The sequence below is a fragment of the Cyprinodon tularosa genome, unplaced genomic scaffold (assembly GCF_016077235.1).
Source record: "Cyprinodon tularosa strain WSP-4 unplaced genomic scaffold, ASM1607723v1 ctg542, whole genome shotgun sequence".
In the NCBI taxonomy this organism is placed as follows: domain Eukaryota; kingdom Metazoa; phylum Chordata; class Actinopteri; order Cyprinodontiformes; family Cyprinodontidae; genus Cyprinodon; species Cyprinodon tularosa.
Window position 1 is genome coordinate 445,230 of NW_024039277.1, and position 27,875 is coordinate 473,104.

General features: G+C 38.0%; 1 protein-coding gene across 3 annotated transcripts; it reads left to right on the forward strand.

Annotated features, from left to right (window-relative positions):
• Positions 1–3,594: 3,594 nt before the first annotated feature.
• On the forward strand, positions 3,595–27,812 carry pla2g6 (phospholipase A2, group VI (cytosolic, calcium-independent)). Of its 3 annotated transcripts, XM_038304809.1 has the most exons (18): positions 3,595–3,677; positions 4,276–4,502; positions 6,091–6,300; positions 10,125–10,305; positions 11,236–11,423; positions 12,748–12,844; positions 13,428–13,610; positions 14,632–14,740; positions 16,154–16,279; positions 16,588–16,672; positions 16,908–17,071; positions 17,151–17,301; positions 18,674–18,810; positions 22,406–22,560; positions 22,655–22,706; positions 22,889–23,004; positions 23,167–23,240; positions 25,104–27,812. In XM_038304809.1, the coding sequence occupies exons 2-18, from the start codon at positions 4,282–4,284 to the stop codon at positions 25,240–25,242; spliced, it is 2,388 nt and encodes a 795-aa protein (XP_038160737.1). In that variant the 5' UTR covers positions 3,595–3,677; positions 4,276–4,281; the 3' UTR covers positions 25,243–27,812. The 3 variants fall into 3 exon arrangements, with proteins under 3 accessions (XP_038160737.1, XP_038160738.1, XP_038160739.1); XM_038304810.1 differs by lacking the exon at positions 16,154–16,279; XM_038304811.1 differs by lacking the exons at positions 22,406–22,560; positions 22,655–22,706; positions 22,889–23,004; positions 23,167–23,240; positions 25,104–27,812 and adding an exon at positions 19,162–19,451.
• Positions 27,813–27,875: the final 63 nt, after the last annotated feature.

The window sequence follows — 27,875 nt, forward strand, 5'->3', positions numbered from 1 at the left end:
TTGGATGCTGTCAAAGATTTTAAATTCGGAAATGTTTTGTTTGTGCTTATTAATGTTAACTATCAACAAGAAAATCAAGAATCAGTGCTTATCAAGAATATCATCTTTACAGAAGCATTAAGAAACATGCAGCTCTGTGATATCGGATGATCTTTGGCATAATAATCCCCCACTGATGAACGGATGCAGAAAACACAGAAATCAAATCATTGAATGCACTTTATCAAAATCCTAAAAGGCTGCTGCTGTTTGTTGTGGATGCTTTTGTTGGGATCCTGAGGTTTGCCCACCTGAGGGTGCCGAGGATCCTCTTCTGTTTTTATGTTTTCTGTTAAGGACTGGGATTACTGTTGGGATCTGGAGAGTTACCATCTGTCTCCAGCAGAGAGCACTGTGGGTCTCCTGGGCTGGAGCTTCCAGCACACCTGAGGATCATCAGCCCATCAGGAGACCTTCCTACATAAGCAGCAGTCAGACCTTCCTTCAATGCCGGAGTGTTGACCAAGTTTGGTTAGCGAAACCTGAGCCTCTGTTAATTTATAGAATCCTAGTAGACTCTAGGGAGAAACTAGATTCTAACCTGCCTCTGTCTTCTCTGCCTCATAGGAAACCTGATCGAAGTCTGAAGCTCTGGATGAGCTTTGTCTGGAAACCTGCCTGCCTGCCCAAGGAAGCCAAACCCGAAGACATCAGTCTGGATTCCCCCAACAGCTCTCAAGGAAGAGGTAGGAAACCAAGTCAAGGTCTGAAATTTACGAGTCAGAAGCTAGACGCTGCTGCCGCTGAGCTCCCTGCTGAATCTACAGTCTCTGGACCCAACCGGTCCCCCCCCCCCTCTCTCAAAGGATCTGCCAGAACCTCATCTAGGTACATTCTGAATTAACACACTCGACAAGCCATCTCGCTGCCTGGCTTATCAAACTATCCATCTCTGCAGATGTCAGTGATTCCAGTCCCGGACCTGTACCAGAACCAGTTCATAATTACTCTGTGTGTTTTTCAATAAACTCTGTTAAACTTTTACTCAGCTTCCTGTGGTGTTCTGCATGTGGGTTCAGCCTCTTAAGCCTATCATGACAGCTTTCACAGAATAAAAAAGGTTCATATGTGGTCATTTTCAGATTTACCAGTGCCTTAAATGTCAAAAATGTTCTAAAATAACTTGAGAAATGTCTGCCATTTTTTTAAGGCTAGAAGAGAGCTAGAATTTTGTGAGATAATAGGAAGACTGAACATGAATATGGAACTTATTGGATGTAGAAATGTTGGCAGCCTTTTGGGGATCTCAGAGTTTAGGCAAGATCCACATGATCTAATAAATATGGAAATTACTGTGTTGATAAAAATTGGAACTATGGTAGCCAAAATTAGGATACTAAACACATTTTAAAATATGAGATTTGCAATCTCTTATGTGGCCTTTGCAATATGAAATAGTTAATAAAAGCACATCACAAGAAGACTAGAAAACATATCTTCTTATAGACCCTAAAAGGAAATGAAAAACTGACTGATTATCAGCAAGTTAAATGATTCACAAAGGCTGGAGATGAGAAATCAGCAGTAACATTCTGATAGATAAATATTAATCTTTTTAAAATCTATTTTTTCTTTACTTCCAAGCGAATAAAAAACAAGGTAAAACCCATTAAAGCTGTCAATATAATCTTAGAGTCATACCTCACTATTTATTGTATAGAGATATGTGAGCAGAAAAAAGGTGAAAGAATAGAACCACAGTTTCTCTTCAAAATAAAGGGTTATGACTTTAGTCAAAGGGGGAATATGTTAATCCAAAGCCCACTTCATTAAAAACTAATTAAACCCATTGAATCATGTTAAACCCCACATTCTGCCTCCAGCAAAATCTTTAACACCTTTATGAAATGAAACAGGTGAGGCAGAAAAAGGTAAATATATTTACTCCACTTGTTTTTGGAGCATTCTTTACAAAGAAACTATCATTCTACATGCTCACCATTTCTCTATTCATGAAAATTAATAATTCCAGCATCAGTTTCCTGTTTTTATCATTGGGTATATAACACATGCATTTTATTCAAAAGGATTCAAGTTTGTGTTTCAGTTCTTTGTTAATGTGTTGCTTTTGAAGAAATAATAGATTTACGTTTACCTCTGTCAACCCCTTAAATAGTTAATAAATCATTTATTATGGTTATAATACAGTTATGACCATACTGAGAAGAAATGATCGGAATTCAGGAGAATTCCTTTATTTTCTATATTTATTTAGATTTTATTTAGAAATTGTATATAACAGGAATCAAGTAAAATCTGCTGACACAAATCAGTTTTTTTTTGGTTGGCCTCAGTTAAAACCTGTGGACTTCCTAAGCATTGAGGGTCCATAGGGTAAAGGCCCTTGACGGTAATTTATCCCCGCAATTTTTAATACTACAATGTAGATTCTTAACTCAGTCAGAACCTTATCTATAAAATCGCATACTTGTATTCTAGCCTCTGGTACATAATCAAATTCATGTAAGTGTTTAGTTTTATCCAAAAGCCCAAAGGCCTCCAAACCTCTCCAAACCTGTCTATGGCAGTTTTAAGTTGGAATTTACATTTAGTTGGATGTAAAAATACCTCCCTGTTGTTTTACATGACCTCGAATCATGTGGTGAAAATGCATGTATCACTTGTGAAACTGCAGGCATGTTAACATAGATGTTGTTTTTTGTGTGGATTTCCTAATTGAATTTTTTGACTGCTCTACAATAAAACTTTCAGCATTGATGTTGAAAATAAATTAATTTTTGTTGAAATAAAACATTTATGGTCATAAGGAATGTTCAGATACCAGATTTAATCTATCTTTGGTATCAAGAATACCAGTACTGACATTCTAGTACTTGCCAAAACAGAGTACTGAAAAATAGCTTTGTCAAATCACAAAAGTTTTGATCTTTTCTTCTAAAATGCCAAGGCACAAAGATAGACTTTTACCCTGGATCATCCTGGCCTAGTTGCTGTAGATGGGGCTTTTTTCCAATAGGTAAGGACCATTTGACTGCTGCAGCTAGGGTAAACTTTATTGGTTTGATAGCGTGATCTTTGTCAAATATAGAAGTGTTATCAGTTCAGAGTATAATGATGTTTTTACAAGTATGGACACTTAGCACTGGTATCATTCCTAGCATTTTAAATGTGACTCAATTTGGAAGAAATAAGACTTAGTAGTTTAGAACAAACCAATATAATATAAATATTTTTAATTTGAGTGCATACATATTATTACCGTTTTAAATAGCTTATAAATCATATATGACTGTTATAGTACAATTGTTACATTAATGAGTAGAAATTTACTTGAATTCAGGAGAACTTGTTTTTTTTATTTTATTAAACTATATATTATATTAGAAGAATCAAGATAAATATAATCCCTATTTTTTCTTTTTTAATCTATAGATTAAAGTTGGCCAGTAAGACATTTTTTCCATTTTAGCCTCCTAATAGTCCTTTGCGGATGACTACATTTCCCTGGTCGACTTTTTACTTATTCCCCGCCCTTTTATCAACTCGATCTAGATACTGTTCTCTGATTGGTCAAGCTTACGTCAATCAAAGTATGAATAGCAAGTTTGGTTTCGGCATCGGTTGTTGATGTCGCTGTCAGAAGTCAGGCTGTCCGCCGCACTCAGAGCAGCTAGCAGGTAAGCCGGCAAGTTATAAACCAATTAATGCGGTTAGCGTTTACTTTTGACTCTATAACCACATTACAATGACTTGAAGCGGTGATTTTAAATCAAATTAAAATCAGAAACAATATGTGGTCTGCATACACGGTTTAGTTTCACATTATTATGAGATATATCTTTATGATAATTGAGCTAGCACGTCACTGAGCATCTCTGATGGGATTGTTTAGTTATTCAGTGTAGAAGCAGCTTTTTTACGTTTAGTCCCCACAGATATATGAAGGTCATACACTGAGATGGCGCTGCTGTCATCTAATTTTAGCTCTTCAAAGCTCCAGAGCAACATTTTCACCGTGTTTGTCACCGTAGGGCACAAAGGGTGTTAATGGACAGCATAAACAGCTATAACCTGAGATAATATGTTGCAAAACTTGTTGCTCAAGATAAAAGGTGACATCACTGCCCTGGACACAAAATAAATCATTCATTAATGCTGACAAGAGGCGTCATTGGGGAAAACAGAGCTGGTGAAAGTAAACAGAGGGATGTGAGTAGAAAAGAGATCATAGATACCGTAATTGTCTTCAGTCATCAATCATGTCCTTGTTTTAAGGTGACAATGCAGTTCCTTGGCCGGCTGCTGGACACCGTCTCCTCTGTGTCGACCCTCTTCACCAACCCTTACCGGGTCAGAGATGTTCCACTGTCTGATTATGGAGGAGGAGGAGGATGCAAAGTTCTGCTGAAAGAGGAAGGTCGCATTGTCCTGTACAAAAACACACAGTATCAGTCATGGGATTGCATACTCAAGTCCGCAGAGACACCAGCTGTTGCTCTAAGGTCATTAAAGATCACATGCAGTAGATTTTGTTTAATGCTTTAATCCTGTGGGACAGTTTTTATTTATTTTGGTTTCCTATCTCCAGTGGCTTAACGACACAACAATAGGCCCGTAAGCAAATTATCTGGGTGGGCCCCATATGAAGCTGCCGTAGACAACCGACCCAAAACGTGCCCCATACATACACACTTCATCATTTGATAATTCTTCAACTTCCATACACATGGATATACTTTAGTATACTCTGCTGTAAAATGAGTCTTATCGGGCTACCTTGAGTTTCACAGCTCCCCTCCTCACCCACGTTCTCTCCATTCATCTCCTGGTCGCAGTCTTTACTCACTGCAGCAGCAATGTCCTCCTCTCCCTCTGCGGTTCTTTGAAAGAAGGTGTTTATTTTGGGACGTTTTTCCCGTTCTTCCAGCAGCTCTTCTTTCCTTTTTCTTTTCTGGAATCCGCTTAAGTACTTCATTTTGGTATCCAACGTTGCTAACACATTGTACGTAACGGTTATGGTTTTAATCTACGCTCTGGGTCACCCATAATTCCAATTCGTAGTGTAAAAAAATAAAACACTCAAATACATAGTTCTTTTAAGATCTTTGTTGCAGTTTGAAACATTATATAAGTGTATTGCTTACCAACGATCTAATGAACTATACAGTTATTAGCTTAGTAATTAAAAGTACCACTGTCCGCTTTGCTATTGGTGTTGTGTTTAAATGGCTCACCATCATGTTGAAATCTGCCATGTGTTGCGGTATAAATACGGTCCGGTCAGTCATTCTAGTATCAGGTGGATTTAAGAGGAGGTTTTCGAACCATTACATCTGCAAAGATACGTCCTGGTCCACAATTGCGTTGGGGGCCTAGCAGGTATCAGCGACGGGGCCCCTAAGAGGTTGGTGGCCTCTAAGCAACTTCAGTATCTGCTTACCAATATTTATGCCATTGCCTATCTCCCTATTTTTTGTCTAAATTGAGACCTGAAACAGGTTATGGATGCTTTGAATTGATGTTTTGTAATGATCTCCTTTAATTCAGAGCATGTTAAAGAATATTTGGTTAGTTTTACTTATTCAATTTATACTGGCCTATTTATTATTTTTGCTCTGAGTTGTCCGAGCTATTCCTAGTTTGCTAATAATTCATTTTATGAAGCAGCCATTTAGTACTGTGCGGAAATATTCCTAGACATGCCAAAAGCAATGTTACAAAGACAGATTTAAATATATTTTATTGGGACTTTTTGTGCTAAAGGAATTGGTAATAGTTTTGAAGTGGAATGACATTCAGTGGAATGATATTCAGGAGTTTTATTTATAAGTATGCATCCCCTTTTGCCATTAATACCCCTAAAAATGTAGTTTAACAGTCACATTTTTGCTCCCCGACACTTTAAAGCATGTTTGGTCATCGCATAGAATCCCCCAATAAGGATTACGTTTTTTGAAACAGAGAAAAGATGTTACTCCTCCAACTATTGATATTAAATCTGGGTAGTTTTGCCACATTCCCACCAAGCAAACTTTATTTCCTTTTTCACTTCTTTAAAAAAATAGTATGTAACCACCAAACTGTCCACAGGCTGTTTCAGGTGGGGTCAGAGGTAGATGCCATGAACTGGTTCCCCCAGTATGCCCTCAAACTTCGACCTTTCTACGAGATTCTCCCTCTGAAGGCTGATACAGTGCAGACAATCGTTGATTGCATCCGTAACCATCCCGACTGGAGCTCTGCTCACATAGCTGTAGAGACTGGCATGAGAGAATGTCTTAAACATAACTACGTCCAAAGGTAAGTAGCTGATTAGTTTTGTATGGGTGTTTATTGACAGCTCTACCTTTTTAGCTCATCAATCTGTGGTACCGTTCAGTAATAATGAAATTAAAGATGCACACAATATTTTCGGCATTTCATTGATTGATTAATTAGCTTTATTGATCTCACAGTGGAGAAATATACTCATTACATCGGCTCAAATAGTCAAAAAGAAGAAGAAGACGCTAAAAGGAAGTAAATGTGCATGGCAGTGCGTCTATATATATATATATATATATATATATATATATATAATGAAGGCTGAAGTCTCTTATTTAGCAGGATTATTGCACAGGGTATTAGCATGGATATATAGAACTGACTAAAAGTTTGGACACACCTTCTCATTCAAAGAGTTTTCTTAATTTTGAAAATTGAAGATTAACACCGGAGGCATCAGAACTACGAATTAACACATTATGGAATTGTGGAATTGTGGAATTATATACTTAACAAAAAAGTGTGAAACAATTGAAAATATGTCTTATATTGTAGGTTCTTCAAAGTAGCCACCTTTTGCTTTGATTACTGCTTCGTACACTCTTGGTATTCTCTTGATGAGCTTTTAAGAGGTAGTCACCTGAAATGGTTTTCCAAAAGTCTTGAAGGAGTTCCCAGAGATGCTAAGCACTTGTTGGCCCTTTTGCTTTCAGTCTGCGGTCCAGCTCACCCCAAACCATCTCGATTGGGTTCAGGTCCGGTGATTGTAGTGGCCAAGTCATCTGGCGCAGCACCCTATCACTCTCCTTCTTGGTCAAATAGTCCTTAGACAGCCTGGAGATGTATTTTGGGGTCATTGTCCTGTTGAAAAATAAGTGATGGTCCAACTAAAGGCGAACTGGATGGAATAGCATGCCACTGCAAGATGCTGTGGTAGCCATGCTGGTTCGGTATGCCTTCAATTTTGAATAAATCCCCAACAGTGTCACCAGCAAAGCACTCCCACACCATCACATCTCCTCCTCCATGCTCCATCCATGGAACCAGGCATAAAGAGTCCATTCGTTTACCTTTTCTGTGTTGCACAAAGATACAATGGTTGGAACCAAAGAGCTCAAATTTGGATTCATCAGGCCAAAGCACAGATTTCCACTGGTCTAATGTCCATTCCTTGTGTTCTTTAACCCAAGCATGTCTCTTCTGCTTGTTGCCTGTCCTTAGCAGTGGTTTCCTAGCAGCTATTTTACCACGAAGGCCTGATTCACACAGTCTCCTCTTAACAGTTGTTCTAGAGATGTGTCTGCTGCTAGAACTCTGTGTGGCGTTGACCTGGTCTCTAATCTGAGCTGCTGTTAACCAGCGATTTCTGAGGCTGGTGACTCGGATGAACTTATCCTCCGCAGCAGAGGTGACTCTTGGTCTTCCTTTCATGGGGCGGTCCTTATGTGAGCCAGTTCCTTGTAGACATATAGTTCCTTGACAGATATATTTTCAGTTGTTTCACACTTTTTTGTTAAGTATATAATTCCACGTGTTAATTCATAGTTTTGATGCCTTCATTGTGAATCTACAATTTTTATAGTCATGAACATAAAGAAAACTCTTTGAATGAGAAGGTCTGTGTAAAAAAAATGTCTTAAAAATTTTTATTTTGTGCTTCCCATAAATGAGATCAAATAAACATTATTTATGAAACAGATAAATACATTAAAAGGAAAAATAAAACAAATATGAATAGAATAAGGTAAAATAGAAAAATGGTGATAGGCAGTTAAAGACTAGGGGAAAATTAGGTGTTCTAGGTTGTTGTTAAAAAGCATAGAAGTCAATAGTCTTCTACAGTCTTCTACTAGTAGTGGACTGTTCCACAGTGTTAGGTTACAACTGCAACACATGGTTGTCCCCTTCTGACTAATTCATGATTCCTAAAGTTGTGTTCGGAAGTCCATTTGGTCTTGGGATCCTCTAAAAACTGTTGATGGTGAAGCATATTTATGCTTCGATATAGAACAAATTAAATACATTGGCCCCTGATGCTGTTTTTCTTATACCCACAGTTAGCTGATTTTTTTTTGTAGTAAATTTTGGATAGCCAGCCAGTAGTTTGAACCATGAATGCATTCTGGTGCTTTTGTCGGTGAGAAGCTGAAATATTTTTCAACTTCTGACCAAAATCAATGGAGCAAAGTGGAATGTTTGAAGTTGTTTTTGGTTAATCAGTAAAAACTTTCCTCAACTTTGATTTCGGTGTGTAGGAACTTTAGCCATTCTGCATGTTCCCTCCTCGGTGCATTGCAGATTAATTCCCTACTGGTCTGATGTTATCAGAGTGCATGAGAAAATGTAATTATCATTAGCATACCAGTGGTAAAACAGTTTGCTCTAAAGTAAATGGCACCCAAGACCGATGCTTGAGAAAGACAACAATTCACATCAGGACTAAATAAAAATCTACTCATTTAAAACTATGAATCACATCCAGAAATACTCAACAGTTTTCTCCAGAGGTACATGAAGAGAAAATGATCTGCAAGATTTTTCTTTTTAAAAGTTACATGAATTTTTGCATTAAGTTTGGGCATGTCTGCCATCAGTACTATTAATAATTTAAACTGCATGAAAACAATCAAAACAATTTAAAGTTTTAAGCCCATTAAACAGCTACAGGAGGCCCTTCCTGACTACATCCATCAACATCTACAACAACCCACTTAATGAACCCTATGATATTAGTAACAGCAACTTTTAATTGGTTCCTATGGGATTAATAAAGTATTTTTGTATTTTGTAGAGGTGTAGCCAGAAAAATTGTATAGGGTTTGACATGCAGGAACCAATATACCACTGAGGGGTGGCTGAAAGCAGATAGGCGCCACAACCTGTTCAGAGTCAGTGTACAGTGTTTCAAGAGGCACAACATCCACATTTTCCAGATAAAGACAAATTAGATTTTCCCAAAGCCCTTGCTCATAAATAGAAACATATATGTACACATCCATGGCGTCTAAATTAAATGTACGATTTTCATAGGATGATAGCTTTGGAACATCTTATCCATTGTAATTTCTTACCTACGTTTCTGGAAAAAAATGGTCTTACTTTTATCAACAATTGTTCTCCTTAATATAAATATTTAGATATACTAATATATTCACTAAATGGATGTAGTTGTCACAGATTATATTGAAGACTCCTAGATGACTTACAGAGACACATAATTTTCACTTTACCTCCTAAACCTCAAAATCCAGTTCTGAAAAGAGCAGAAATTCTGTATTTATCATCTTTGATGTTATCATATTGATGTGTGTAGTTAACCATTGCATTTTTGTTTTCTTTTTATTATAAATATACAAAAATGAAATTTAAAATTGGTGAGAACATTCCATAGAGTATGGTAGCAGTCTGTTTTAGATGGAAACTGCTTGTGAATTATGTCCACAGAGGATCACCTGGTAAGGGTTATCCAATGATAGCCGATATGTATTGTCTTAGTCCAGCTCTTTAACGGCTGTTTTTCTCAGATAAATTTGGTAAACAAAACAACAAAAAAGAAAAACATAAAAAGAAAATCGAAATATTCGTTTTTTTTCTTAAAGATTGAAGTATTTGGAATTTACAAACCTTGAGAAAAGCTCTCCATCTCAATCTGTGTACCAGGCGACTACAAAACAAGCCTGTTACCTAAAAGCTCAACAAACAAACAAACAAACAACAGCATTGATTCTCTATGGATATAAATTGAACCTCATAAGCGGTCGGGAGCTATTTCAAAATCTGCATAGTCTGAAAAGCTGTTTAGTAATTCATGCTCTAATGTGGTATTTTAGTGTGTAAAACCTGTAAATATGTTTCCTCAGCCAGATCAATAATCGGGATGTATCAGGTCAGACACCTCTGCACCTGGCGTGTGAGCGAGGAGACCTGGCATGTGTGAAGGAGCTGTTGGAGGAGAGTCAGGCCCGCACCGACATTAAAGACCGACATGGAGAAACCCCCATGCATTACGCCTCCAAGCAGGACTCTCCTGTCATCATCCAGGTGAGACTGAGCTGACACCTGAGATAAACGTTTAAAGCCTCGGGGCTTTACTGACTGATGACTTTGATTGTTTATTTTATGCTACACAAAGAAGGTAGATAATACCAGAAAGCTGACTCGCAATTGGAGTTGGTTGATTTTCAGCTTGATTGGTCCTGATTAGTGACAAGTCAGTTAGCACAACAAAATGTGGACAGGTCAAACTGACTAAAACTGTGTTTTCTGTGCTGTGTGAATAAGACTGAATTTTGAGTACTTTCAGTATCATGAAGGTGTTAACAGCAAAAGTCAGAGGAAGCCCAGAGATGCTGGAAGTTATTTAAAAGAAAGAAATCTTTTTCTAGAACCTGTTAGGACAGGATTGTAGTTATTTTATGCCACAAGAAACGGTACAGAACAACTGCTCTTTGTGATTATTTTAAACTCCTAACATGTCTCTAATGGACCGTACTTGTTTGTTTAAATCTTTAGATAACACTCAATGAGACTGCTGTTTAGGTACTGATAGCTGCATTAACTATAACTAACTTCATTCCTAGTTTAAGATGATAAAGACCATATAAAATTGTAACTCCATAACTTAATCCTGTTCAAGAAGAAATGTTCTCTCACACAATTTAAACTCACTTCTGCTTTGAACTTGAACTCTGAGACAAGGAGGCCAGGAAAAATAGTTTTAATTCTATTCTGTCTTCTAATAATATTGGTCTTAAATTGGAGTTGGCTAAAAGCTGGATTGACATCTGTAGCATGTCAATCCAGCTTTGACAGCGAGAGCCAAAAGTGGTATCTGGCATGCCAGTTTTGTAAAAAGTCATACTGTATGTGAGTTGGGAACCGGCCAGTTGTGCTATCAGTTAGACGTCCTGTTCTATGGCAGCTTAACAATCTCCCCTCCTTTGATGTCCTCTTCCTTCCTGTCTCCTCCAGGCTCTGTGTTCACGGTTGTGCTCAGGAGTGAACGAACTCAACGACAACGGAGAAACACCGCTCCATGTGGCCTGCCGTCTGGGCCGTGTGGAGTCCGTCAAAGCCTTGTTGGAGGGCGGGGCAAAGTGTGATATCAAAGGCAGTATGGGAAATCCTATCCACACCGCTATGAAGTACAGTGAGAAGGGGTGAGTGAAAAAACTTGCTGCATGAAGAGAGGAAGGCGGCTTTTTTACCCTCTGATACAATAGAGTGCCTTGACTCCATGAAGGAAGTGGTTTTGCTGGTTGTTCCACTGACCTTAAGTGAATCAGTTGAAATGGATGCTTCATCTTATGCTTTCATCTTATTAGTTAAGTCATACATTTTACAAATGCAGTGGGATTCAGTGGGTTTTGATTTAAAACTACTTAATAAACCTTATAAACAGTTTTGTCTAAAAAAAAGAAATGAAATATTGTGAAGCAGCACAGAGTTACCCAATAATGACAGAAAATTATACAAAAACCAGCAGAGCTCGCCAGCCTTATAGTTTAATTCCTAGACAGAGCCATCTGAGGAGCTGGTTACCTTTTCCTTTTTTTTTTACATGGGGAGTATTTATGAATCAGTGCTTTTATGTTTGTTTTGTATCTGTTTCTGTCTCCTTAAACTCCCAATCAATGTTGGCAGAAGGCTGCTAACACTTACCCTTACCAATATGCACACTATCCTGTGTACTCTGTGTGGTGTACCTTTTAACTTGACTGAAAGGCGATTGTGGCTTTTTATAGTTTATTACTATTGATGGCAATTTTAATACAACATATTAACCTCCGGATGCACGAATTATACAGCACACAGGAACAGGCAAATGAACGGAAAGCTTCAAGGTGCGTTCAAAAACTATATGCGCAGCTTCCTACCATTAACAGCCAATAGGTGCCGGTGAGTTCCCCCTATAAAACCTAAAACTCACACCGTGCCACATTGTCACCTGGTGGACACACAAAATACACATAAGCAAAGTGGCTCATAGAGTCGATATTCTGCTAATTTCAGAAATGCACATTTTTGCAATTGTAGTTTCCATTTAAAGGGAAATATGAATAAAATTATAAATGAATATGTTTGTTCACACAATAACTCTGGAAAACAAAATGGCAGGATGAGATATATCCACATGAGACATCAGTCTCCTCTTGAGTCCAAATCTGCTCTGCCATCATCCTCCAACTATTCTGGTCTTCTTCTCCATCTTTTTAAAAGGCATTAAGGTCCAGTTTTAGAACACATGACTAATGTGATGCCAAAAAAGTGTATCCATTCCAGTTTTGAGAAATATAATCATTTTCATAATAAAAAACAGATCTGTAAATTGTGATGACGTGTTGTTAATTGGTGCTTTAAAGATAAACTAAGTACAATTCAGAAATGAAAATAATTTACTATGTGATTAAAAATCAAAGAATTAATTGTATGTCAGATGATTAATGTGATAAGTAGGGTTTATTTTTCCTTCTTGTTTGTCAGCTGCGTGGAAGAGATTCTCAAAGCCGACCCATCGCAGCTCCAAGCTGAAGACTCTGTGTACGGAGGGACGCCACTGCACTGGGCTAAAACAGCAGAGGTAGCTTCTACTAAACCCCATTTTTACCTGTTAATGGTTTTTAATTAGAAAATGTGCAATCCTATGGCCATTTCTTTTACATGTCCTGTCTTAGCTGTCTGTGTGTGTCAGGTCAATCTTATTCTACAAGAATTATATGTTAAAGCGGCCTCCTGTTTGTGTTTTGAATACAAATTCAATCCAGTATCAAACTAGGCAGGCCACATTGATATTGCAGTAATAGTAATAATATAATTAGTCTGACTTTTAACTGTTTGAAGTTTCTGTGTGGGTTAGCATTTATTTGTGTTGCACATTTGTAAAGGAGGTGAGAACAGTAGTAGGCCATCCTCAGAAGCTTAGAGTAGAAAGGAGCAGGTAGACATGAATCTAAAAGGAAGGTCACAGCAGTCCCCGGCAGTCAGACACAAAGCTCCACCTCAGGGCAGCATCCACAGGTCTTTAGTGTGGTGAAATGTTTCTTAGATTATTTGATTTGATGGCAGAGAACAGTTTTATTTATTCAAGATGTTGTAGGTCCGTAAGAAGAATAAACAGCTTATTAAAAAAAAGAACATCTCTATTTTTATTTTCTCCCTTCCAGATGTGCCGCATGCTGTTGGACCGTGGCAGTGAAATAAATTACCTCAGTAAGACTGGAGAGAGCGCCCTACACATTCTGACTAAAAAAGGCCGCTTTGAGGCCGCCATGGTGCTTCTCACCCACGGGGCCAACGCCAACCTGAAGGGGCAGGATGGAAACACGGCTCTTCACCTGGCTATGAAGGTTTGACTTCAACACGCGTGATTTAGATCGTCTTTTAGGTGGAAAGGAAAATGATCTCATGAGCTATTGCCAATTTGAAAGAAAAGGGTTCCTGTCCATTTCTACATCAGTGTCTGACTCTGGTTCTTTCCAAAAGCTTTCCAGCTAAATTATGACACCTTGTTGGCTCATTTTGTATTGTTTCTGTCTTTTACATTTAATTTGTGGTCCCCTTGTTTATACATGTAGGATATTATGCATGAGCTCAATGGCAATGACAAGTCCAAGATCAAGTGTAGAGAAGCATTAAAAATAATGGTTGCCAAAAGGGATAAGAAACTAGTAGTGTTCTGGTTACAATATGAACCTTGGTGTTCACTGAAGCTGGACCCAAGGCTGCCTAAAGCCTGATTTATGCTTGACCCGTCCGCGAGGCCTTCATGCGGAGCACCTAGAGCAGTTTGTAGCTATGCAGAACAGGTGGAAAGCCGCACAGTGTTTAAATGCTGCAGATGCTGTGACGGACGGCTCATCTTGCATGCGGAAGGTCCTTGGGTCAAGCATAGTGAGACCTTTAACTGGCAAGTTGATAGCTCTATGAGTAAGGGCTGCCAGCAGAGGGCAATGGCAATACTGGTTTTATCTGCTGATTGTTCCCAGTGCACCAAGTCTCTTTAGGCCCAAAAAAGACAAAGTAAACACTATGGGGATAAACACTTGCATTATATTGCTTTATTTTATATTTAACTTGTAGGTTTTAGTGTTTTTCTATAAGCATAGAACGTGACTGGACCCTTTTCAGTGATCACAGTCTGAAGACAAAAATAAAAGCAAGCTGTTGAAACTATTAGAAGTGTTTAGATCCGGTTGAGAATTTATAAACTGATTTAACAGTGATCTGTTGCAAAATAATCATCAACGTTCTTAATTTTAAACATTTTGATGTTTTCCGTAAATAAATTTTCTTTAAATCAGAGCCACATAACTCCCGTTTCGTCCTAAAACCAGATTAATCTTTTTGTTTTCGTTCTGTTTTGATTAGATGGACCACATGGAGTTGATCAAGGGTCTGATCGTGTTTGGGGCCGATGTTGAAATCCACAATGACCTTGGAGAAACGCCTGGGTTAATCGCTGCAAGAACCAGCAAAGGTGAGAGCAGAAGACTGATAAACTGTCTTTAAGGAACAGTGGCTATTAATCTATTTAAAATTCTAACAGTTAAGGAATTTTGGCATCCTAAACTAACCTGATTGAGGTTGTTGGATCTTACATACAGTATAACATGTATTATAATGTAAAAACAGAGATCTTCATGTTAATAACATGTTAATTAACAAGTGACGATACCCAGGATAGGTTTTATTCCGGTCTGGGTAATTTCTGTTTTTCAATGCAAATTGTTATCTTTAGTAATTAGGATCCTTTTTGATGTGTGATTTAAAGTAGAATCCAACTTAATCTCAGTTTTACATCCTCCTCCACAATGACCATAGTATCTTTTTTTCTTCTTGTTAGATATTTAATGATGTGTTGCCCTCTAAAATGATATACAGGTTCTTTAGGTTCCTCTTCATATAACAGTACTGTAGCCCTGATGTGGTCATGAGTGACAGTTTATTGGACATTTGGTTATGAAGTATAAAATCAAAGTGCATTGATCTAATGCTCCATTGCTCTTAAAATCTACATAATGTATTTTTCACTTCTAGTTACTTTGTTTTCCATTGGAGGGGAAATAGGTTGGTCTTCGCAGTTTTATGGATCATTATTCTGCTGAATTACTCAGTAATAATAACCCACCTTCAATTTTATTGTGGGGGCTGACAGATATTAAGGCTTCTTTTTTTCTTGATGATGTCATACACTCAAAGTTCCCCAGGCCCTTAGAAGAGAAACTTTCTGACAGAATTACTGATTTTACACCGTGTTTATGAAAAAGTGTAACCTGTTTTTCTACATCAGATATGATCCAATGCATGCTAAATACTGAGTACTAAGTCCGCAACAAAAATCGTAATTTTGCCATATACAGAGATAAAGTTAACATTGATCGAGTCATAATAGAAGACTTTTAGAGGCAAATGTGTAGGAAGAAAAGTTGCTATAATTCCAAAATGTAACAATTGTAGAGCAGATTATGTAAAAAGTTTAAAATGCCTCAAAGAACAAGAACTTAACTCTTTTTTTTTTCTGATAAAACCTTTTAAATGTATGTGAATATAATATTTTAAAAAAATTGCTAAGTAGTGGAACTAAGATAAAGTTTACCTACAATGATCCAGGCATCATCTTTTTTCTAAATGTAAGTTTTGCTTGGCCTGTTTACGTAGGAAGGTGCTTCCAGTAAAATCTGGCTTTGTTGTGAGTCATAAAGGATGTTAAAAGGATTTTCCTGTTGTGAATTGATTTTTAACAATGCATGATGATTGCTAACCGTCTGCTTGTCTTTCTCTGTACCCCCCCACCTCTCTGTCTGTGATACATCTCCATCTAAATCTCTCTCTCCTCTGAGGCATGTGTGCTGCCTGCCATGTTTGCTTGTGTTTGTATTAATCTAAAAAGGTCCTAATAGAAAGATACTGCTGGACATGCTGTGTAGTGTAGGAGTCCAGCGCTGCCTCCCTCCCTCCCCAGGCAGTCCTCCTCCTCCTCCTCAATTCTCAAACAAGACCCAGCCTCGAGCCATAGGTAACACCACCATCCCTCAGCTTTACAGGCTCATATTATCACTTAAACTTCATATTTATGAAAAGGAATTTACTTGGTATTGTATATTGTCTTAAATGATATGATTTGATCAGTGATTTTTCATTTAAAATGATGTATTAGAATAGATGGTATTGTATTTTAGAGAGATTATAAATGTAATTTATTCAATATCTTTATGGTGGATTAAAGAATTCCCAGAATCCTTTTTGCTTTGTTGCCATTTGCTCAGGTATCTGACAGCATCTACTTATCATTTATAATACCTTTTTTATTTTTATTTTTTGCAGGCTTTGAGGACATCATGTACGTGGGAGCTGCAATAGGAGCGATTGGCAAATCTGAGATTGATGGACCAAGAAAGGAGAAAAAAAAGTAAGTGTGTTAATAATTGGTAGAAAATTGGAGCGGTTGTTTTTTTGATGGAGTCCCCTAGCTGACCAGTTGTCTGCTGTTTTTGGATATTACCTGACAAAATGCACAAGCTGTAAAGGGCTTTGAGTGACTATAGTCTCTATGTAGTGCATTATTGATGCATTTATGTGAGTTATTTTTAGATCTGTAATAGTTCACAGGAATTGATTCACATTTCCTTCGCCTTGTTTTGCAGGATGGACAGGCTGCTGTGTCTCGATGGTGGAGGTATTAAAGGCCTGGTGCTGATCCAGATGCTCATCGCTCTGGAGAAGGAGGCGGGCCGACCCACCAGGGAGCTCTTTGACTGGGTGGCTGGAACAAGCACAGGGGGCATCCTTGCTTTGGCAATAATCCATGGTGTGTTCCTCCTTCTGTTTTGTTTTCCTAGAATGTTTTATGTCACTAGGACTACATTTTCATTTTTTTCTGTGTGCAGGAAAGTCCATGGAATACCTTCGCTGCCTGTACTTCAGAATGAAGGAACAAGTGTTCAAGGGGTCAAGACCCTACGAATCTGCGCCTCTGGAGGACTTTCTGAAGCAAGAGTTTGGAGAAAACACCAAGATGACAGACATCCGATTCCCAAGGTTTGTATCACATTAGGACATTAAAAAGAACATCCCTGTAAATTATACACAATTAAAATATAGTATGCTACAGCAAAGAGTCTTTCTAAAACAACAAATAAAGTTATAACTATATTTCCTTATAAAACTACAGGAAATGTAAACGATATTTTGCTAGAATTGGCAAAGAAACCCTAAATTCACAAGAACAATTACTAAAGATTTAGCGAATTGTGCTGGTACCCCTTCAGCATTAACAAAACAGAACTATTCATGAAAAAACCCAACATTTACCAAAGTTTAATTTGATCTCTTCATGATGTACTTGACACAAATCAGATTTTGCTTTTCAATATTGATTCAGATTGAATAAAAAATATTCTGAGAAGTTTTAGTTTTGGTCAACCTGCTTTAGAATAATTTAAAGCCAGACTTTTGATATCTTTCTCCTGGTCCTCCCTCCATTGAGCTGATTATGAGTAAAAATGGGACAGACTGTGAAATCCGAAAGTAACAATCCTCCATCATGCTGCGTTCACACTGAACACGATTCTAGCACTTTAATCTCTAGCAGCTGTTGCTTTATATCTATCACAGGTGTCAAATTGTGCCTTTCGTGTTACTGCTAACGCATCCATCGCATCACTTTGCATGGCAGATCTACTGTACACTCTACTGAAGGACAACATGTGAGAAGAAGACAAAAAAGAAAAAAGGATAACATGTTGGTGTGAATGCACCTTTAAAATTAAATCCAAGCATCCTTTTTTATGCTGTTTTTTTTAAATGTGGTATTTTCTTTGTGTGTAGAAAGTGCCCATTAAATGAACTTTCTTTATTTTTTTTCCCAATTCTGCATTATAAGCCTGATAAAATGAAGGCTGCAATCTCTTTAGCTGACAACTTAGCCCCTGATTAGTGTTCTACCCAGCAGAATGTTTGATCTTTTTAATCAGGCAGAATGGATGCTAAAAGGTGCTAAGGCAGCTGTGATGCTCATCATAGTTCAACAGTTAACTTCCCAGTGATGCAATTAAAAAACTTTAAAGGAGGATTAACATGACCGCTCGCACATTGATAAAAAAAAAAAAAAAAAAAAGCAAAAGCAAACAACTAACAATTCGTTCCCTCAATTTAATTTTTCTAGTCTCATAAATAACAATTAGACAATTAGTCTTCATTAAATCATTTAAGCAAAATTAAGCATTGCTTTATCAATATTACTTCATCAAAAAAGTTTAATAAATTTGTCCATATGTGTGTTCTTGATTTCAATATTCCTCATTTCTCCCTCCTCACTGACAGATCTGCTTTGCTAATTAAAATGTTCTTCTTCAGTAGAATCTGCCAGCCTTTCTCCATCTAAGCTGTTTTCTCCTGTCCGTATGTCCAGGGTCATGGTGACCAGCGTTCTAGCTGACAGACATCCAGGTGAGCTCCATATCTTCAGGAACTATGACCAACCATCCCTCAAGAAGGAGCCTCCATACACCACACAGGCCACCTTCAGGCCCCTTACCATCCCACAAGGTACCCATTGGTCTTATAGTGCTTAGTGCACTGATTTTAAAAAAATTCCTTCAAGCTGAATTCTTCCAGTAATGGAGTTTAAAAACAGAACTAAACCTGAGTATTACACATGGTCAGTGTGGTTTACCAGGTTATGATTTAAATGATTTGTGTGGACTTTCTTTTTACCACCACTAGATGGTGGCAAAGGCAGCGGTTCTTTCACAGAATGTAGCTTTGAAATTTTCTCCATGTTCTCAGTTCCCTGTAATAAGTGAGACGGGAACATTGATAGTTTATTAATTTCATTTTGAATGAATGACCAAACTAGTCCAGTTGTGTGTTTGAGTGCAGGTCATGTTGTTGTTGCAGGATGGGAGAATGAAGAGGTGTTGATAGTAGGATACACAGAGGAGCCACCCAGAAAGCGTAGGAGGGTGACAGATGAAGGTGTGTGTGGTCATATATGCAGGAGAAAGTCAAGCCATGAAATCCTCTTTTTTGTTAACTTAAGTGAAATAAAAGTCATATCCGACAAATCAAGCTTGCAGAGAGCTGCAGCTGTTTTAAGTGACGTAACTTATATAAAACTACAGTTCTGCTCTCAGGCTGTTCAAACATTAATGAGTCAATCAAGGGTCGGTTAATTACATCATTGTGAATAGATTATGTCGATAATTAGTATGTTGTGCAATGATAATTGTTTACAGTTTTTTTTTGTCATTTTGATTATTAAAGGAATAGTACACCCAAAACATGATTAGCCTTCATTTTCTACTCACCCCCATGCTGAACAAAACTCTGGAGTACTTTTTTGATATCTCAAATGCATCTGGAGATCTGGGAGGCTTCTTGCTGTCTGCTGACATTCAAATAATAGAGGTCTATGGCGCCCGAGACAGAAAAGTCCACAAAAACGTGTCAATATTCCTCCATACTGCTCGTCCAATGTAATCCAAGTGTCCTGAGTGGGTAGCGTCCATAATTTACTCGAAACGAAGTCATTTAGAACGTTTTAGAGCATAAACAGTAGTGTATAGGATTTCCTAATAGCGCCCCCATGCGCGCTCACGATTCTACGGAAGCCGGCAGACCAAACCAGCGCATTCAGCTCGGCAAAGAACTCATGCTCTTCCTCAACACTGAAGTCCTCAGACATTTTTCTTTCGTTGTTTCTTTCTTTGCACAGGTAAACAGCACATTTCTTCTTCTACGCTTGCATTATCGGCAGAGCAGACGCTGAATGCGCACTTTCTTCCGGTTTGGTCTGCCGGCTTCCGTAGAATCGTAAGCGCGCATGGGGGCGCTATTAGGAAATCCTATACACTACTGTTTATGCTCTAAAAACATTCTAAATGACTTCGTTTCGAGTAAATTCTGGATGCTACCCACTCAGGACACTTGGATTACATTGGACGAGCAGTATGGAGGAATATTGACACGTTTTTGTGGACTTTTATGGACCTTTCTGTCTCGGGCGCCATAGACCTCCATTATTTGAATGTCAGCAGACAGCAAGAAGCCTCCCAGATCTCCAGATGCATTTGAGATATCAAAAAAGTACTCCAGAGTTTTGTTCAGCATGGGGGTGAGTAGAAAATGAAGGCTAATCATGTTTTGGGTGTACTATTCCTTTAAGCCTTTTTGTTGCCCCTAGCCCTAAATTTTGCTCATTCCCCAGAAAGTAGTGGTTTCCCAATTCCTCTCTGCACGTAGGAGTAGTGGACATAGCAGGCTTTTAGCTAGGAATGTTTCATTGGGTTTACACCTATGTATTACATCTTTAGTTTTTGCGTGCTATAGGGGGGTCCTGGGGTATTCTCCCCCTAGAAAATGTAGAAATTTAGACTCTCTGAAATGCTATTTACTGCATTTTGAGGAGGAATGCAGCTAACTTTTTGTCTTTATTACAACACTACTTTTTTTATGATTACGTGTGCTTATGTAGGGGTAGAAATTTCATGAGGAAGACATGAGATTATTTTTAGATACAACATTATGTTTATGTGTAGGTTAATTCAAACAATCAGAAAGCTGTAACTGCCAATCCCCAGCAGCAGCTGCTTCAGGCCGGGGTGTCTCTTGGGGGTTTCACCCTACTGTTCATAGCAGCTGGAAGGAGATGTGAGCGTTTTTCAGGTATTGGTACAAACTGCAAGCACTGGAATAATAAAAATGAACGTATTTTGCCGGCAAGTCTCAACATTTTAATTTAATTTAGTCATTAATAAACAATTTTAAGAGAGTGGTCGTTGTGCTCTTTATCAGGAGTGCTGTGTCTTTCTCCCTGACAGCTACCAGATTATCTTCTCTGAATGTTTGATCCAGCAGCAAAAATTAAATTTTTTGAACTCCAGCATCTGCTGCTTGTGAAGTGATTCACGTACCTCAGATGCTCTGAAGGTCAAGAGGCGCTTTTTCAGCTGCTCAGATGCATCAAGATGTGCTGTTCCTGCTTCTCGAGACACACTGCAGGACCTTTTAATGTGCCTTGATGCATGTCAATCATACACTTGGCATGTAAACTGGCTGCTTCTGCTGATCAAAGCATATGCAGTGTGCAAGCAGGCGTGTTGCGCCGAAGGGCAGTTATACCATTTGTAAATGTCCAAACGAAAAAATAGGCATGCCATTATCCACAAACAACATCCATCTTTTGGAAATAAAGATTGCAATTATCTCGAAAAACCCCTTTTCTTGGCTTTAGTACCGACCTCACTCCCCTCCCTAGTTGTCATTTACTTTAGCTGTCTTTTTTTCCCTCTTTCCACAGATAGCATTGCCCCAAAGAACAAAAAAACACAAAATATTCCTACAGTTATCAGGCATTCGATGCGTTTTCGTAAACTTTTTAAAGTTTCCAGCTTACCTGTTTGCAAACAGCGCAGGGAGACAGAGCTAGCAGAGGCCACAGCTTTCCTGAACTAGCCTCTAGGCTAACTGTGGTAGGTTAACCTTCTTTGCTGGAGGTAGGAGAAGAAACAGTCCTTGGGCTAAATTAAAAAGGCCTTTTTAAAAGCCACCTAAAAATGCCCTAAATGCATTCGCACTTCAGCCTTTGTCAACATTATTTTCTCGCTGCAATTTTGATTTAAAGAAAGAAGGCAAAAAGACTGTTGTCCCGGGCTCTAGGAAACTGGCCTGGTGGCACTAGCATGCCTGTGCATACACCGCTGTTTATGCATTTGAATGTCAACTATGCAGAGAGGGGTTGTCCCAATTTCTAGCAAAGATTACGTTGTGACTTCAAATCCATGGTGTGTTCAGTGGGTGAGGGCTAGTTGTAGCGAGCAGGGCTAACCCATTTGAATGGAGCGTTAATCCTAATGGGTTGTTTGGAAAACACATTTTGAAATAGCATGAAGAAGCCTTAAACAATGACAACAACATGGAACATAGGATAAGATGGGACAATGCCAGGCTCCTTTAAGCTCGGGAAACTCCATAAAGACTGCAGAAACAAATATATTTGATTCTCAGAGCCCATCATAGGTCGATGGCTTGGAGCTGCTGAAACAGACGTATGAGAAAAACATTTCTATTGTTTTTTTCTCCAAATCTGCATAAAAACATACAGAATTTCTTTCTCTTAATCTGGTCTTTGTCTTTATTGCAGAACAACTTGTATGGAGAGCTGCCCGCTCAAGTGGTGCTGCCCCCACCTATTTTCGCCCGATGGGGCGCTTTCTGGATGGGGGACTGTTGGCTAACAACCCGACTCTGGACGCCATGGCAGAAATCCATCAGTTCAACAAGTCCTTAAAGGCTGAGGTAGCAGATTCGTCTACTGTGGTTTGCTGACTCAGCCATGTGTGTAGAAATGTTTTTTAGATGTATAACAGACATATTTTCTTGCCTCTGCTAGGGCCGTGAAGGAGACATAAAGAAGCTGGGTATAGTTGTTTCTCTTGGAACAGGTGGGTCATTAAATAAAGTCACTCAAACTGGTTTAGTGAGGAATTACCTCCCTTTGTTCTGATGTAAGATAAAAATGTTTAAATTGTGTAACTAAAGCTGTGAAGGCAGACTTGCTTTCACTTCCATGTTAATGTAAGAAAATTATGAAAAAAGTTTTATTTTTGCTCTTGTGTGTTTCCAGGTAAACCCCCACAGGAAGTGGTGACATCTGTTGATGTTTTCCGGCCCTCCAACCCTCTGGAGTTGGCCAAGTCATTCGTAGGCGCCAAGGAGCTGGGCAAAATGCTGGTGGACTGTGTGAGTGCACTCTTCCTAACGCTGAGCTGTAAACATCTCTCGTCTTATTTTTGCTTTTTCATCACTTTTAAACCATTCATATGAAGCTTCCCTTCATTAATAATCAGAACACTCTGCTTAGTCTGTTTTTGTCTTTAATTTAAAGTCTCTTTGAATGTGCAGTGCACCGACTCTGATGGTTGTGCTGTGGACAGGGCTAGAGCCTGGTGTGAGATGATTGACACCATCTACCACAGGTCAGCTGATCATCAATGTGCTGATTTTTATCTCTCATTTCATAATATTTCTGCTTTCGGTCACTTTTCTTTTTTTGCCAAGTATCTGCAAACCACGTTTTTTTTGTCTCTGAATTTCCTGTTTATTGGTTTACAGCAGGGGCTTTCCAACATTGTTCTAACAGTACATCCAATACATTAAATAAATAACTTTCCTGAGGTTGTCTTCTACAACATATAACAAATGTCGTAACTATATTGTTAGTGTTAAAAAACAGATGAAAACTAGAAGTTGGCCCCTGTGGACTGGAGGTAGAGACCCCCGATTGACAGTGTAGATAATGATATGAAGTAAAAGTTTGTTGTTTGCTGTCTTTGGACATAGAAGAAACATTTTTAAATGAACATGAAAATAAATAATTTCATCCTAAATGAGATTAGGGTCAGGTTTCATATTTGGACATGAGGCACAAAAAATAAGAACTGAGACACAGTCTGATGCAGATAATTACGTGATAAGGATGGTGAAGAATAACTTTTTGCATTTAACACACTAAGATGATTCAATAAACATGCATGAGGATCTGGACACTGAGCTCTACCTTTACAGGTTCCTAATGTCTCAGACATTTCTTAGGTTAATCTACCAAGTTGCACGTACCTCTGATCCAGCAAGCAGCATGTTGTGAAAACACACAACGTTCTCTGACCACAAAGAAATGGCTAATGATGTGAAATGACTAAGCGGTTCAGTGTGACCCGTTTGTGGCTGTATGTTTAGTTTATTTTTCGGCTTAGGCTTTAGACTGGTGTTCTTGGAGTCATAAAATAATTTGTAAAACCAAACAGGTATGCTAGCTGCAGGCAGAAGGTCGGTCAGTTGTCTCACTGCGATCTCTGTCATTTATTTATTTATTTTTTTTTATTTATTTTTTTTTCACAGCAAAAACATTAAAACAGAATAATGTTTCACTAAAAAAGAAAAAGTGATGGACAACTGCTGAAAAACCCTCAAGGGGCTTAATCAGTGGCAGTCTCCATAAAAACAAATATATTTCACCATTTCAGACATATTGTGTAAAAAAAAAAAACATTTCTTTGTATAAAACAATTTAAATATCATTTAGAACCCAAATCCATATGGAAAATTCAGACAACTTAGTAGCAGCAATTTTACTCTCTGTTTATATTGTTCTTTAGAAAGATCTGTCAGTGATGTGGGAAGACTGTTCCATATCCTCGATCCTCTGTATATTACACTAAACTGTGTTTGAGTTGTACGAGAGTATGGAGGCCTGATAAGACAACTACTACGAGTTAGATACTGGTGAAATTCATTATTAAAAGTAAAAATATTACAAAAGTGCTGGGGAAGTAACTTTTTTATTGAGCTATAAATGAATAAAGCTTTTTGAAGTTTATTTACTTGATAAACACTAAGTACTTTTACTATCATTTACTCACTCAGCTGCACTTCGCTCTTTACATTTAAATACCTTTGAACATATTTTACTCTATCAACTTGAAAACAAATGTCATTAATGTGGGTTTAAAACATGGATACCTGGTAATCGTAGGGATCCTCAGAGTGAACAAACAGAAACCTTACAAATATCAAACTATGTTTTATTGAGTGAGACAGTGGATTATATGAATGAAGGGATTACCATGTTCCTTTAGAAATTAGAGAAAATTAACAATTATTTGTTTGGTTCATTCAAACCTCTAACATTAAAAAAGGTTTTATATGATCTTATATTTAATTTGGACCTTTCAGGCATCAAACAGGAATCCTTAAGGACAGAATTTTCACTAATTAAAGGGCAAGCAAATGGCTTTATAAAGTAATGCAATGTTTTTTTGTGTGTGTGTTTTGCTGTGCAGGCTGAGTCCCCAGTTGTCTCAGGAGGTGATGCTGGATGAAGTGAGCGACGAGATTCTGGTGAACATGTTGTGGGAAACTCAGATGTACCTGTTTGAGAAAAGGGAAGTCCTCCAGTCTCTGGCAAAAATGCTGCTGTGAGGTTGACAAAGAAAGGCGAACCATAAAGAGGGGCCACAAATAATGCTAGAATGAAAGAGTCTGCAAGAACAAATGCTATTCTGAGAGACCACAAGAACAAAAAAAATGTTTAAGATTTCTACTAAAATGAGTTTAATGAGCAGAAAGCTGACTGAAAATAACTTGATTCTAATCTCCAAGGAGGATGGATTAGTAGCATCATTTGACCTTATCACTGACCTCTTTCTCTGCTTTTATGACCAGGTTTACAGTTTTTATATAAACTAATTAAGAAGTATTTGTAGTTTTCTTTTGTGTAATGCACTTGACAGGTTGAAGGAGTGGTTAAAAACAATATCAGACAGAAGAAGCATACAGAAACCGTTATCTTCTGACACAGTCTCCTTTTGTTCACTTATCAGATTTTGCGCACTTGGACTAAAAGGGTTATTGCTTCTTCATTCCCCTTCAAATCTGCACCAACATCTATAAACCTAAACTTTCAAATGTTTTCTCTGTCTGCCGGTATGATCAAAGTCACCTTGTAGCTCCTATTTATCCTGCAGAACAGTTGTGATGGTTTAACAGTTCTGCTCTACATATCTGGACCATGATTCTATTGGTGTTTATACTTTTATATTTAACATGCACACATTATTCTATGTGAGTATGTTTTGTGGAGTGGGGCCTAGTGTTGAGACAGCGGGGTGTATCTGGACAGGAAGCAAGAACAGTAGTTAGTTGGTCCTCAGTGCGTCTAAACGTGTAGGTTTATCTCTTTGGGACCTTTGTTTTTCAACCAAACTCCACTTAAAGGACTATTGGCTCCACACCTAAACTTACTCCCCATTTCCAAATATCTGTTCTGGTCCAACAAATGATGTGAAAACAGAAACTCGAGTTCACACACAGCCTTTAATGTCTGTACCAAGGAAAAAAACTGAGTACAAACCTGCAGAGATAGCTATGTTTCCTTCCTGGTGTCATGTGGCTTGTTACTGTAGTACTATAAGGTCTTACTGTAGGTGTGAACGGGGAGCATGTGTGTAGGTTAAAGGTTGGTGTCCTCACTCTCACATACTTTTCTACACACTGGAAGTTCAAGATGGTTCACCATGGTAAAATAAAAAAACTCAGAATGTCTGGAAAAAAAGGAGCTCTACATTAGTTCTTTAACATAAAGATATCCTTGGTCTGGGGTGTCAAATTTACTTTTATACCAGGCCACATCAGCGTCATGGAGGCTTTAAAAGGGCCATTTGCAGATGTGTTAATGATGGTTTTGATGTCCTTTACAAAGAGGATACCCTGTTCTGGTGTTAATAAACTCAGGCCCTTTTTTTTTTTTTTTTTAGCCACTTTGTGAGCCTTAAAAGAACACACTTCTCTACTTTATGACAACACTGCAACAAATAATTGACAAATATGTCAACATTTCTTAAAATAAATGTATTTACTTGATATCAGCAGGTAAACAAGATGATCTGTCAATAGAAATTAAAATAACTAAACTTTGTAGACTTGAAATAAGATAAAGAAGTTGAATACTGTTGTCATTCATATAAATCACCTTGTTCCTTTTCCAAATTAGCTTATCTGCTCAAAATAAGGGAAAAAAAAAAACTTATTTCAAGAAAAGTAGACTTGTTCTGACCTACAGGCCAATACCTAGAGACTGAGTTCTGGCACAGAGGCCAGCACCCTACTGTGGATTAACAAGGTTCCATAAAGAACGGGCCTCGGCATAGTAGACTGTAGACGTTGAATGCAGGTGCTCAATTTGAGGAGAGATGCATGCTTTCCAGCACTTCCTACAGAGGCTGTAGAGGCTAGAGGCGGTGTCTTCCTTTCAGGGATCAAACTATTTGCAGACACTGCATCAAGATGGACAAACTAATGATTGGTATTGTAACCAGGACCTGCGCTCTGATGAGGCCAAGATAAATGTATTTGGGAGGCACCAGGTGAAGAGTATAGAGGTGTGTCACGTCTATAGTCAAACCTGGTGATGAGAGTATCATGGTTTAGAGCTGAGAAGAGTTTCACTGTACCCTGAATGAACTGTATGCTAACATGTAATCTGACCTACTGAAGAACATAAAGATAATCTGACTTTGGAAAGTGTCACACAGGGGATAAATAAACCATAGCTACCCTATATATACCTTCACGATGCAGACATAGCAACCTACATTAATAATTGACTAAATATGACTTCCTCAGCGGCTGTATCATGTAGGATTATATAAAAGATGAACAAAGCTATGAGGAGTGTAATTACTTTTGTGAGATATTTCATAAATATTCAGGTTAACTTTACACATATTCTTTAATCTTGCTCCAGACTGCAAAACCTACTCGATATAAACTTCTTAAACTTACTGCCTATTTCCAAATGTTTTCTGTCTTTAATATATGTGAAGTGCAAACCTTTGCAAGAGTAAAGTTACATAAATATAACTGAACAAAAGACTTGCTGCTACTTGCAAAACTTGGAACAAAGACAATTGTTTTGTATTATTTTTTTTTTCTAATATTGAGGTGATTATTTACTGTACATGGTAATAAATTATATTACTACTGATCAGAAATGTGCTATTGACTGATTTTCTTAAGCAAATGCATCATTGTATATATATATTTTTCTCTCTCTT

Coding starts and splice junctions, on each gene's coding strand:
- pla2g6 (XM_038304809.1), top strand. CDS start 4,282: ATGCAGTTCCTTGGCCGGCTGCTGGACACCGTCTCCTCTGTGTCGACC. Junction 22,707..22,888: donor AGTTGTTTCTCTTGGAACAG/GTGGGTCATTAA, acceptor GTGTGTTTCCAG/GTAAACCCCCACAGGAAGTG. Junction 23,241..25,103: donor ATTGACACCATCTACCACAG/GTCAGCTGATCA, acceptor TTTGCTGTGCAG/GCTGAGTCCCCAGTTGTCTC.